The 14,752-nt window shown below is 37.3% G+C and overlaps 1 protein-coding gene across 1 annotated transcript in view; it reads right to left on the bottom strand.

Annotated features, from left to right (window-relative positions):
• The window catches only part of LOC107296557 (metabotropic glutamate receptor 1-like), a gene marked incomplete at its 5' end in the record, with an annotated part of 30,063 nt that extends 18,094 nt beyond the window's left edge, over window positions 1–11,969 (bottom strand). The window contains 3 exons of the mRNA XM_015825884.1: window positions 3,376–4,306; window positions 8,306–8,432; window positions 11,801–11,969. Of these exons, the coding sequence (XP_015681370.1) occupies window positions 3,376–4,306; window positions 8,306–8,432; window positions 11,801–11,969 (1,227 nt within the window). The remainder of the gene's footprint in view (window positions 1–3,375; window positions 4,307–8,305; window positions 8,433–11,800) is intronic.
• Window positions 11,970–14,752: the final 2,783 nt, after the last annotated feature.

Below are 14,752 nucleotides of genomic sequence, written 5' to 3'. Positions count from 1 at the left end.
GGCTTTTCCAACAAGCGGGCCTGGCCTAGGGAGGATTTTAAATTGGGTTTCTTAGTAATTTTAATTACCACAACTTTAAAATATTGGTTTTAATTTGGTTTTATTCGGTGGGGTGTGTGGGTTTGTTTTTGTTTTTTAAGAATGTTGTGAGCCGCCCTGAGTCCTTCGGGAGAAGGGCGGGATACAAATTGAATAAAATAAATAAAATAAATAAATAAATAAACAATGCCCACAATTTCACATTTACAAAGAGAAGTGTCAAAGTTGCATAAATGTACTGGTAATATATATTTTACTACAAGGCAAGGCTACTCTTAGATTATTTTTCCCCTTCTTATAGATGGAAATGAGAATATATTTGAGCAAATAGAAGAACTCCAGGTTAAACTAGAGCTGGATACCAATTAGAATGCAGTTGTATTTTCTGTTGCAACAGAATGACACAGTGGGCAGTTTGGCGTTTCATATTGGGTGAATTCAGTCAACACCCTATGCCAGGATTTTTAAACCATGTTTTACTTCCCAGAGTCCCTGGTTCCAAATAAGGCTAAATTACACTGAGCCCCAAAATCTCAAACCATATTATGGCTTAACATTACATGTAAACTAGATACTATGAACTTTAATTCAGACAGATCATCTGAACATTTACAAAGGCGAGCATTCATTTAATACAATTATTTTGAATTTCTACTATGGATAAAGACTGGATTTTTTTTTAGCCGAGAAGAGATGGTACTTTGTTTCTTACAATACCTGAGTCTGTAAAATTGCCTCATTCTTTTTTATCCACTTCCATTTTTGTTCTCTAGCAGCTCTTATAAATAAATAGCCTGTTTCTGAGTCATGCCCATGTTGTATTGAAAGGAATGGATAAGGAATTATAATAAAATCTTTATTTTAAGATGTTTTTATAATAAAATCCTTTTTGAAGGAAATTGTTTGCTCTCTTGACTAATTCTGTTAGCATTTCCTCCCCATGACAGTTCATTAATACATTCTGTTTGTTTCTGCAATAATCTGATTCTTTAAAAATAAAACTCTCCAAAATGTTTATTTTTATATGTATTTTCACACAAAGTAAACAGTCATAAATATTTTTTCCCTCAAAGTCCATAAGTGGTATGCAAATTCAAATATAAAAATAAATAGCATTTTAGTGCATTTTTGGAAGATATTATGAGCCAGAAAAATAGGGGAATGGTTTTCAATTCTTCTAGTTCTTTATCTACTTCCATTTTTTTTTCTAGAACTAAATTCTCAGCGGAGCTTATGATGTAGTTTTTTTCAACGGCAAATGATCAGGACCTTATTGCTGATTATAAAATGTTCAATATTGTTATCTATTCTTCTCCTATCTCTAATTCGGCAATATTTATTGATATTCTTTGGACATTTTAATGTTGTTCCTTTGCTTTTAAAACTTAATAAATAAAAAAGATAAGAATTATAAAATTATCAGAGTAATTATTTTAACATTTTATATTGGACCTCGAAAAAGAACAAAAATGGTTTTAAAAAACCTGCCAGAAATATTGTGTTTCTCATAACATAACATTCCTCAAAGGACAAAAAATAATTAAGCATAACATTTACCTATTCTTGTACATGTAATCTTCCCAAACTCACGGCTCTAATGATTCTTCTGTACCACTACTGTAACAAAAAACTAAATAAATTTTAAAAGTTTACATGAATTGCTATTTCAGGGCATTGTTTTTTATCCTGCTAATCATTCAGAACTGGTAGTTGCATACCTGCTGTCTTGAGAAGATCTATTGCAATTACATTTCCAGACGTTCCTGAACTGAGCCCTTCAAATTCTTAAGCTTTGATGAATATCAAGCATCAACTGAATTTTATTCAAAATAATAAAAAAATAGCTTAGCTTACCATTACTTTCTATTCTAGGATGAACCACTTTTGTCTAATAATACCAATCTAGAAATAACACTATGTAGAATCCTATGAAATTAGTCAAGTATGAATATTAAACTAAATTAGTTGGATCATGATAAGGATGGTAATGATAGTCTCAAATATCATCTCTATATTATATAGAAGTGTCTGTAAACTTTGTTTTATAAGGTAAGAAATTCATCTAATTGCCCTACAGTTACTTGTGCATGTAATTATCATCCCACAACATTCCTTCCTTCTGTTTGAATAAAGGCAAAACCACAGAAAAGTCTCTATTAATTCCTTCTTTCAATGGAGACTGCATGAATAGAAAAAACTCCCAGGATTTTTCATCAGGCAGAGAAAAAATGATGGAGTGAATGAATCATAAGGTTCTGCCGTATCCACACAGAATTCAGGAAGAGTTTTCTTATAGAGCCTTGCACTATAATTCATAAACAATGTGAGGCCTATTTTTTCTAGGGAAAAGATTCAGTCAGCTGAAAGCTGCTGAAATACAACATTCGTCAATTTGTTGGCTAAAGTGCTGTTCTGTGCACAGCCTTCCAACAACTTTGGCAGATTTGCAGGGTAGTTTGGGTGAGTATTTTTGTTAAGCAGAACCAGAGTCAGAAAAACACTGAATTTGAAATGACTTTAAGAACCTTTCCAGGTGACTTACCTGTCATATATTGGACTGTGAAAAAAGCTTATTGAGACAAAAGCACTCTTAGCGGATTAAGACTGTTCGATTCAGTTTTAGTCAACCACTGAGCATAATAGAATCTCAGTTTATTAGAAAGGCCCATAATGTACAAAATGAAGTCAATACAGAGCAATGTCTCTCTAGGCTGAGAGAGCAATCAAATATCTGTTGATTCAAAGAAGCAGGAGCAGGCTTAGAATTTAAACACCTGAGATAGCAGTTCTTCTTTATGTACAGTATAAAGTTTCTTTCTTGTCTGTATTAAAGAAACCAATCTTGTGGCGTGATGCATGTGAGTTTTCTACTGAGTACCTCGTACTGAGTAAAGGCTGAGCATCTGGAGAGCTGAGATTTTCAGTTGTCTCTGTGAGAAGCCTAATGTATAAGTTAGTAAAGGTTTAGTAAATTCTTCATTGTGTGACTGTATTGGCACAGAATGAAAAATTATTGCAGATGTAAAAACAGCCTTTCCAAGATTTGTTGATAGTTCACTGTGCTGTCCGATTATTTTATATGCATATTATTAGTGAGCAGAAAACAAAAATCAAAGGAAACCAGAAAGGTTTATAAGACTGGAGATGATAAGAACATGTCAGAATATTAGACTGGTTGCAGTTTCAGAGCAGCAAAGAGGAAGAACAAATCCCTATTTCAGATTTTGCTTTGCTTAGCTTCTTTAATGCAAAATATTTTTTTTGAACACATAGGTTTTGGAAGAACAAGGAAGAGAAAAAGAGAGCGTTATAGAGGTGCATTGTCAAAGTACTTACTTTGGGTTTCCAGCGCCTGGCTTCTTTCTCCGGAATATGCTGAGGAAAGTGTTGGACCTACAAGGTGTCTTGCCATCCCCGACATGCATACGCACCACATCTGAAGTGGTGAAGGCACTGCGGACATTTCTTTCAGGCTTTGCAATGATGATATACATCTTGGGAGTGAACATGCACCCCAAGGCAACTGTCACACTCAGGCTCACGGCAAAGCAAGTTGTAATGATCTTGTAGTTGCTCCCAAAGTATATAGGTACAAAGGCAAGCCAGATGATGCAGGTTGTGTACATAGTGAAGGCAATATACTTAGCTTCATTGAAATTGGCGGGCACGTTGCGAGTTTTGAAAGCATAGTAAGTGCAACTCATGATGAGGAGTCCATTGTAGCCCACTGGGGCAACCACGCCTAAGTTGCTGGTGTTGCAGATCAGAAAGACTTCCTTGATACTGGGGTAGGAAAGGATGGGGAAAGGGGGCTCCATGATGATCAGTGTAATCACCAATGTCAGCTGTACGCTGATCAAAATGGAGGCAATGACCACTTGGGCCCAAGCACTCATGAAGCGTGGTTTGCGGGTGCAAATTTTTTTCTTGCTCCCTGCCAGAATGCGTGCAATTCGGTTGGTTTTTGTTACAAGGGCAGAATAGCACATGGCAGCGGAAAGCCCCACCAGAAGACGCTGGAGGTAGCATGAGGTGACAGTGGGCTTAGCAATGAGGGTGAAAGGGCATATATAACCAAGGAAGATCCCCGCAAGTATTATGTAGCACAGCTCCCGGCTAGAGGATTTGACGACAGGGGTGTCCTTGTACAGTGCAAAGATAAGGGTAACAAACATGGTGACGAGGATGCCCAGGCAAGAGAAGACCACAGCTACAATGGACTCTATGTCACTCCACTGCAGATACTTTACAGGGATAGGTTTGCAGCCTACAGGATACAAAAAAGAAAAAGAAATGATTGGATGAGCAGACAAATATAGCAAAATAAAAAGCTCCTTTGGGATCATTAAAGAGCCGTTGCATAAGAGAAGTGATCCTGCATTCATATCAAAACGAGTGATTTTTGCACAAAAGACAGTGAAAGGCTTCATCTAATTATGTCATTTCGTTGGTAGAACAAAATCTGCCAACAGAATAGATTATCCTTCCTCCTTCCAGCTCCCCCGGTATTTGCTAAACCTGCTCCACGAATTTGGACAAAAAAAAGAGGAAACACAAGGGAAAGCCTACCACACAACTGCAAGTCCTCTTGTGTATCATTGTTGTAATTTCTTACTCCACATAAAAAAGAACAGACTCTTCTTAATTTTTCATGGCAATTTGAAGAAGAGTTTAGTTCTCAGAATCTATTTATTTCTAAACTGTATACTTACAACTTCAAGGTCAGCGAACATCCCCAGGAAAGCATTCAGACCAAATAGATGTTAGTTACAGTTTCTATTTAGTAATACACAGACAAAATTAATTCTCCTGCCAACATATTTATTCAGCTTCTGAGACATTTACAGTATATAAGACAGTTAGATAGCAGAGGCATTTCATTTTTAAAGTGGCTGGACATTTTGATGATTACTAGACAATATTCCTGACTATTAAAAGCAACATTAAGAATGGATTTTTAAAATTTTAAATAGATATCATGCATTTCAGTCCTTATTCTACTTGACAGCATTATCTATATAATTATTTGTCTGCATAACTTGTAATCTGGACAGCCAGAAATCCAGCAGCTTCAGTTTCATTAACTGTCAAGGTGATGTATTGTTTGTTTGTTTGTTTTACCTAAATGAAACTCTGCATTCACTTTGTAGAAAAAACAGGGATAAAAGATCTACTAGGTTAAGGGTACATGAGTGGGATACATACATCATCCTATTTATGCTGATTGCCCAGTTTAGGTGCAAATTTATTTGGTCAACAGTCATGAGTTTGATAATGTAGGCATGAGTATGTAAAGTTTTAAATGAATTATAAATGCCTGCTGAGCAGAAGAAAAAGCCAAATGAATTTCCAAGAAATATAGGAGTCGGATGGTTTAAAGCAGTTGTTGCCACCTACAGTTTTACTCCCTCACAATGTTCCAATAATCTCAATGCTACTCTGCAACTATAATAATACATGTGGTGAAAACTAGCTGTAAATTTTAAACTCTTAAGAATACACAGCTACTTCAAGTTTTGGAGTGCAGAAATTGTATAACATCAATCTCATTTATGATTTGACCACCCAAAATAAATGCCTGTTCTTTTTTTTTTAAAGAAAATTATTAATTCAAATTATTTGTAGTTTTACGGGTGGTATAACTAACAGCAATGCGCACACACATCAAATTCCTACTAAGGGTTTTGCTAAAAACATTCCTGGATTCCTATCTTTTCTCCAGGAACACAGTAGCAAGAATAGTAACTCCTGTTCATATTTTTCCCTACAAGAATCTTGCACCTGTACCTTGTACCTTGTATATGGCTGATTGGGTTGAGAGAGAGGGGCTGACCCAAAACCATCCAGTGAACTTTCATGGCGGTGGGAACTTGTGTCTACTCTGTTATAGCCTAGCATTCTAACTACCATGCCATATTGGTTCCTGACCCATACAGCAGGCAGACTGAGTAGCAGGCAGAAAGGACATGCAGATCTCTTCTGTGTCATTCTTGGGGTGGGGTGGGGTGGGGAGAAGAAGGGAATAGCAACTGGAAGCAAAGTAGAACAAATGCAAAACTCTCTTTCATCCTTTCTTTTCCTAGGAGTAAAGTGAAGTGAATATTAATGTGATTGATCAGGGGTAAATATGGCTTGGATTATTTTTTTAGCAAGCTTGGGTTTGTGTTGCAAATCCATTGGGTTGTGCTAAGTGTCTCCTACCCATGCCAAACTCTGTGCTGTTTAACCTAATTTCCATTTTCAGATGTGTTCAGAAATGAATTAGAAGGCCATGGAGTTATTTAAGGGCTGGTAAGATAGCTCAGGTAATGGTATGAGGGAATGACCTTGGGAGATAAGGAGGTAGAGCTGTAGCCTAGTCAAGTCTGATAAATGACATCTGAGACCGAAGGAGGGGTAAGGATAAAGACAGCATCTCAGAAGGCACCGTCCCTAGTTTTCGGGAAAGTAAAAGTAAGGAGGGGGGAAGTACTTTCAAACTTGCAAGTTTCTGTTACTGTAACCCTACCAAACACTATAAAGATAGTGTTAATACTCATAGTTTGTGTTTGTTATGTTGTTGTTCGTCCATCGATTTCGATGAAGACCTTGACATCTTGTGGATTGTGGGCCATCAACGGTGTGTCCGTAGATGGTTGATTAGACCGATGTTAGCACGGAATGTTTTGCCACATACTGAACATACTGTTTGTTATATTAGCTACCTGAAAGGCTGATGATTTCTAATCCTAGTGGCTATGATGCTTTGAGTAATTTTACATTATTCCAGCTGTAAATATTCCAGAAGTCAAATAAAGTTCTCATCCTATCATAGAAACTCATTTGCCTCCATTAATATTCTCTGTAGTAAGATATATACAATTTTCATGTGGAAGATGAACTATTACATAACAATCGACTGTCTGAAACCAACTGCCTGTATTATACTGCATGTATTGTGACTTTTTTTCATTCAGAATTTCTAAAGGTAAAGGTTTCCCCTGTCCAGTCATATCTGACTCTAGGGGACGGTGCTCATCTCTGTTTCTTAGCTGAGAGAGCCAGTGTGGTCCAAAGACACTTCCTTGATCACGTGGCCAACAGCAACAGAATGCTGTTACCTTCCTACTGAAGTGGTACCTATTTATCCACTTGCTTTTGAACTGCTAGGTTGGCAGGAGTTGGGGCAAGTAACGAGAGTTCACCCTGTCGCGCAGCACTTAGGTCTTCAACCCAGGCTGTCAAGCTGACAAGTTCAGTATTTTTAATCACTGAGCCATCACACTCCTTCAGACTTAACTTGGAATGATGGCTTCTTTTGACTTTTTGTAGAATTTCAGCGTTCCTTTTTGCTTTCACTACATAATTTTAACTGATGCCGTTGATTTTTACCCGGCTTATAAATTATCCTAGTAGCAATCCACATTGTGTTATTGTCAGATGCTCCCCATGATGTTTTCTTTGAAAATTTTGTTAAACTTCAATTGAACTTAAATGCAAAAGCTTACATTCATATGACTCCTATTCTACAACAGTTGCTTTGCTTGCCAATTTACTTTTGAATGTCAGCTGCGATTCACAAAACTGGTTCAGCTAGAATCAGAGGACAATGACAAGGTAGACTAGGAAGGTCCAAACAGAAATTTGACTTACTTTCCTCTGAGATTCTTATAAGAGTTCTGCCACTTGACTAAAGGACCTAAAGTAGATATCATGAATTGCCTTTAAATAACAGAGTGAGAAACATACAACAGGAGGATTGTGTACTCCTTTTCTCTCCTGTGGGGATCACAGCTGCCCAGAAGAAAATGCCTGAAGTGTACATCCCCATATCGAAGTATCAATCTACAGGTAGTTCTCATTTAGCAATCCCAGTTGGTAATCTGTGGGACTGGTAATTCAGTTGTTAAGTGAGGCAGTTGCTAAGTGAAACTGCTACTGTGTTGATCTTACTTCAGCTTTCTTTTGCTTTACAGATCCATGAATGTCATAAAGGTGAGGACTGGTGGCAAAGTTACTTTTTCATCATTGTCATAAATGCGAATGGCCACTAAATGAGGCAGTTGCTAAATGAAGACTACTTTATGGACATTGATTTCTTTTTTGTACGTGCAATCAGACACATACTTTTGTGACTGTCCAGGTATTGTACTTTTTCTGTCTATTCATTATACACCTTGCTTTGAAATTGAATTTAAGAAGGAAAATGGAAGATAAATAAGTAAAATAAACATTATTATTTTGGAGTAGTTATTGTAAGACTATTAATGTAAAGATTTGCTCATACCTGTCAGCTCATCATTAGGCCACCATCCCAGTTCACAAGCTTTGCATGTGAACTCATCTTGCACAAATTCATTCTCCTTGCAAGCTGTACAAATCCAGCAACAGCTCACTTCTCCCTTCCTTATAACCTACAATAAAATTAGATATTTGTTTTTACATGAAAACCTTTTAACGTGGTTTCCGAATACGTTGTCCCTCTAGCAATATAGTGGATGACATTATGAATACAGTCTCATAAAGTAATAGCAATAGACAAATTTTAAAACCTGTATTGATGACTCAACTTATCTGGGCTAAAATAGATCTTCTGCAAGTAAAAACAAAGTGCTTGAGGCTTTGAAAGATCTGTAGCTCCATAACAAGACTCAAGGCTTTCAATCTAATTGTCCCAGGGCTTCTTACCTTGGCATTCACCAGAAAAAGGAGTCAAAGTACAGAGCCAGAGAAGATCTTATCCTAAAACTATTGACAGCCAAGTTGATCTATAACACTCATCTATAAAACAAAGATTTATCCTGTCTGACTCTAGGGGGTATTGTTCATCTCTGTTTCTTAACCAATGGAGCCAGCATCGTCCAAAGACCCTTTTGTGGTCGTGTGACCAGCATGACTATACACCAATGCATAGGTGTTACCTTCCTGTTACCTTCCCACTAAAGTGGTACCTATTTATCTACTTGCATTTGCATGCTTTCGAACTGCTAGGTTGGCAGGGACTGGGGCAAGTAACGAGAGCTCACCCCATCATGCAGCGCTGAGCACTGAGTGCTCCCTACCATCTATAATAATTGCACTCATATATTACATAGTCAGAAGAAAGCAATATTTTAATTTAGTATGATATGCAAATCCAGTTCAACTAAAGACTGAGCTGCAGAGACTAATTGTCTGTTGCAACCTAGGGTCATTTTGTAGGTCAAATGCAGTTGGAAAGTAAAAGAATTGATAACCTCAAAAGTCTATCTTGATTGAAACATTAATGAATGAAAGTGAATATACGTGTTCCAGGATAATGTTGCAGAACCCAATCTGGGTTGGTCACCATATGCTACTTGAGTATTAGTTTCTACAAATATGAAAAAGATTTTGCACTTGAATCCTCATTAGAGTCCTTTTTTTGGAGTAAAGAAACTCTAGTTGAGACCTGCCAACATCTTTAGCTAAAGCAAGGTCAGTATCTTCAATTGTAGCCAGTTTGCTTGTCTCCTCCTTTCAAATAAAAGGATAATTCAAGAAGAGACAATAAGATTTTGATGGAAGGACACAGGTCAGGTGGGTTTATTTTGATCTCTACTGAAAACATTAAAATTACCCATTTTTGGAAATTGAACAGTGCAGGTCCTTTGTTTTTCTCATAGAACTAAAAAAGGACAATCCAATGCTATATGAAAGAGCAAATAAAGTATTACTAACAGATAGTTCACTAATAGATATTCCCCTTCTGTAACACTGCAGCTTTTTATCAGCCATCCTCCACCACGTAAATGGAACCATTGTTCTGTCAAGCTAACTTTCTATACATTGTTTGATTCTCATGGGGTTTTTTGTTTTTTTTTTGCTTCATGCCAAATGAAAAGGGTGGGTAGCAAATTGTTTTTATCAAGATACAAATGAAGTCAGCAGGTAGAAGTTTTGTTTGAATAGAGATTTTGTTTTGCAGCTCAAAGCTGCCTATGATGTGGGAACAGGGGAAATGCAGTATGTGGTGTATACTTTAGTCTCCATGTAAGGGAACTGGAGTTATATAACATAATTAGCTACCATATTGTTCAGTAAATGTTACATTATAGAATATGATATAGCAATAGCACTTAGACTTATATACCACTTCATAGTACTTTACAGTCCTTTCTAAACAGTTTACAGAGTCAGCCTATTGCCCCCAACAATCTGGGTCCTCATTTTACTGACCTCAGAAGGATGGAAGGCTGAGTCAATCTTGAGCCAATCAGGATCAAACTCCTGGCAGTGAGCAGAGTTAGCCTGCAATACTGCATTCTAACCACTGCGCTACCAGGGCTCTGTAGTGCCAGATATAGTCTGTTCATTCAGAAAAAAAACCCATGGGAAGTCTTTTTAATAAAGCAGAAGGCTCTGACTATATTCCTTTATTCAAAAACAGGAATACAAACACTTATTAGAAAATGAAAGAGATAATGTTCGTGAAACAAATAGGATTTCAGTAGTAGGATATGATAGGAAGCATAGGCAAAATGGACGACAATATATTTTAAGGAGAACATCTCATTTTCAGCCCAATTTGTAGTTATGACTAAACTAGGTTTGATAAAAGAGCAATTGTGGCAGCACCACCGCCCCTAGTAATGCCATTAAGACAGGACTGCAAGTGGGATAGAATGAACAAAAACTAACACTTTTTGAAGTAAATAAATTCACATTTACCATTCCCTCCCCTCATCAGATCACCAGGAGAAACTTTTCAAGCTAGGGAGACAAATATTATCAGCAAGAAATCTAAGAGCGACTAAAAAATGCAGGATTAAGATGGTAGCTATGAGACAAAAGTGTTCTATTTACTAGTGTCTTTAGGGAAGATAACCTTGCTGAATAAAAACATGACAAAAATAAGTGTTTGAAAACACCTTGAAGGAAGGACTTGAATACTGCAATTGTATCCAAGATCTCTGGGACTAAAAGTCCCTGTTGGTGATGTGATATGATTTAAAGAGAAGAAAAAGAAGAGCTTAAAAAATGCCACATATGCTGCATTTCTTAAGGTAAAGTTTACGTCATCTAACAGAAAGAAAAATGAGTCATATATACTCTGCAAAATTTGGGATAACAACAAAAATTGTCCACAAACTACTGGAGTAAAATGTTTATTATTTTTTTAGGGCTGGGCAATATTCTGGATTTGAAGAAGAAAATGTGAGAGGACCTGGGTTAGCTTAAGAGCCGCCGTGGTGCAGCGGTTAGAATGCAGTATTGCAGGCTAATTCTGCTGATTGCCAACTGCCAGCTGCAGTTCAGCAGTTCAAATCTCACCGGCTCAAGATTGTCTAGGCCAGGGGTAGGCAACCTTGGCTCTTTTATGACTCGTGGACTTCAACTCCCAGAATTCCTGAGCCAGCATGGCTCCAGAATTCCTGAGCCAGCATGGCTCAGCTTGGAAACCTCTCCCTTTTCCCTCAGCATAGCTGACTCAGGAATTCTGGGAGTTGAAATCCACAAGTCATAAAAGAGCCAAGGTTGACTACCCCTGGTCTAGGCCTTCCATCCTTCTGAGGTCGGTAAAATAAGGACCCAGATTGTTGGTGGCAATATGCTTAAAGAGTTCTGTAAAACACTGTGAAGCGATATATAAGTCTAAGTGCTATTGCTATTCCTATTATAGCACCTATTTGGAATACCTTAAACCATTGTGTCTTTTCCCAGGATCAAGTGTCAGCCATGGGGGGGGGGTGTCAAAGGCAGGAGCCCAGAAAATGATTACATCTATTTTATTCAACAAAAGTACCTCCAAAGGAACAATTACCTTAATTTGACCTTTCAAACATGGCTCACTACATACAGACCGGACCATTTCAGTTTTGTTCATTTGAATTCGGTTATCATCGATATTCAAGACTCCTTGATGCCAAGTCCCGATGTGGACATAATCATAATGGTTAGCTTCTATGTGTTGCAGGTTCATGATGTCATATCTAGAGAACAGAAAGAAAAAATGTCTAATTAAAAAAAAAACTGTCCCAGGCATTAACATCTCATCTTCTCCTCCCTCAGTCAAAATAGAACAAGCCGCTTCCTACCAATACACAATTTAACATCACTTTGGAAATTTAACACTTTGGAAAAAGTGCAAAGAAGAGCAACTAAGATGATTAAGGGGTCAGAGACAAAAACTAGACTAAGCTGTTGTACATCACCTGTCGGAGACAGTATAAGTTCTCCTGCTTGAGAAGGGGGCTGGACTAGAAGACCTCCAAGGTCCCTTCCAGCTCAGCTCTACTCTACTCTACTCTACTCTACTCTACTCTACTCTACTCTATTCTATTCTATTCTATTCTATTCTATTCTATTCTATTCTATTCTAATCTATTCTATTGTTCTTTCTCATCTCCTGAAGAAGCAGGTCTGTGACTCAGCATGTAGTCCTCAATGGAACTACAGCAACATGGAGAGAAATATGCAGTGGGATACCTCAGGGTTCTTCCATTGCTCTTCAACATCTTCATACAGGTAGTCCTTGACCTATGGCCACAATTCAGCCCAACATTTCTACTGCTAAGCAAAATAGTTGTTAAGTGAGTTTTGCTCCATTTGACAACCTCTCTTGCCACAGTTGTTAAGTGAATCACTGTAACTGTTAAATTATTAACACAGATGTGAAGTGAATCTGGCTTCCACATTGACTTTGCTTGTCAGAAGGTCATAAAAGGGGATCACATGACCCCAGGACATTGCAACCATCATAATATGAACCATTTGCTAAGCAATCAAAGTTTGATAGGGATACTGCACTGGTCATAAGTGTGAAAAACAGTGATGAGCTACTTTTTTCAGTACCGTTGTAATTTTGAATGATCACTAAATAAATGGTTGTAAGTCAAGGATTACCTGTAAATTATCTTGATAAGGAGACAGAAGGAGAGCTCAGCAAATCTGCAGACAACACCAAGCTGGGAGGAATTGCTAACGCTTTAGAAGATAGACTCAAGATTCAGAAGGATCTTGACTGACTTGAGCACTGAGCGCTATCCAACAAGATGCAGTTCAGTACTGTGGAAAGTAAGATTCTACAATTGGGCAGGAAAAGCAAACTGCATGAGTATATAATAGGTGGAACCTGGTTCAACAGTAGTTAACTGTGGGAGGATTTAGGTGTATTAGTGGACAAACACTTAAGTATCAGCCAGCAGTGTGCTTTAGCTGCCAAAAAACCCGATGCAGTTCTAGGCTGCATCAACGGAGGGATAGCATCAAAATCATGAGAAGTGATAGTACCACTCTATATCACACTAGTGAGGCTACACTTGGAATACTGCATCCTGTTCTGATCATGAGCAAAGTGCTCTTCTGGATATGTTCCATTTAGTAGCTACTCAAAGTTTCCAGGAATTTCCATGTCTGAGCATTACTACCCTAATTTTAACCAGATACAATAAAGATGCAAGATTCTTTTATTATAACCAGTTTCAATTCTTTTATTATAACCAGTCTTTCTGTAGAGTTGATTCCTGGTGAGATTTACCTAATAGGCCTTTCACATAATAATTGTTGGCTTGCATGTAATGATTTATTCCCTTTATCAGTACTTGAAAGGAGTATCCTATTCTATATCAGAGATATAGATTTTGAGAGCACATTTAACTTTTGTGGAATTACTGGGAATGCGTACTGTAAAATGTGCTAATTCACTCCTCTTGGGGCAATCAAAGATGTCTTGTTATAAAATGCCAAGTGAAAAGCAAATTAAAAAAATGCTTTAGGAGAAATGATTAACAACCTGGAGATGTGAATAAATAAAATATGGTGATGTATTAAAAAGAGTTAAAAAAAAAAGTAAAGTAAGTATGTGTTGTCTTGTGGGTAAATTATATAAATTATACAGACAAATTATACAGACCGATTTCTATAAGCAAGAAAATGATAGTGAGGCAAAACCAGTTATCTATTAATCTGTGGGGTGCCTGTGAACTTTGTTTTTGGCAAGGAACTGCTTCATTCTAAATAGGTCAATTCATATTGAATTTCCTAAGAAAGATAGTTTAGAATTTTATATCTAATTTATAGGAAATTAGATGCTTATGAGATAATATTGGCAAGAAAGCTGCATTTTAAAGGCCTTCACTTTATTGACTGATCCAGGGAACCCTAATGGTTTACAAACAAACCATGAATTAATCCTCCTCCTGCATCTGTCTGATGAATTTCCATAGGACTGGAGGAGATGCTACCCCCTTTTGCTACTGACATGTAAGAGAAGTCCACTTCTGTTTCAATCTTCAAAGATCCTGCCTTCTGTAAACAGAAAGCTAACCTATTCATCTTGAACTGCCCCCAACCTGTCTTTATTAAATGGGTAGAAGTCTAAACAATATAGTATTTGCTCTGACTTAAGGAAGTTACGTAGAATGCAAACCAAGAATATTGGGACTAAAAAATTAAAAATGAAAACCAACAAACATCATCATCAACAACAACAACAACACATCAGATATCGCAGTTATAGAGAACCGAAGCGTACAGCTGATTGATAGCAGGAGATGCCAGAGTCGAAGAAAAAGAACTGTAAAAAATTACAAAATATCGCGACCTGGCCATCGAAACTGCGCGATTATGGATGAAACGTATAACAGTGATACCCATTGTCATCGGGGCACTGGGAACTATGTCCCAAAAACTTTGCAAAATACATCAGGAAACTGCAGCTTCCTGCAATAACTCCAGCAATGTTACAAAAAACTGCGCTACTCGGAACATCTTA

The sequence above is a fragment of the Protobothrops mucrosquamatus genome, unplaced genomic scaffold (assembly GCF_001527695.2).
Source record: "Protobothrops mucrosquamatus isolate PMUCROS unplaced genomic scaffold, P.Mucros_1.0 scaffold2864, whole genome shotgun sequence".
In the NCBI taxonomy this organism is placed as follows: domain Eukaryota; kingdom Metazoa; phylum Chordata; class Lepidosauria; order Squamata; family Viperidae; genus Protobothrops; species Protobothrops mucrosquamatus.
Note: the sequence above shows the minus strand (reverse complement) of the source record. Positions and strands in the feature narration are given on the sequence as shown.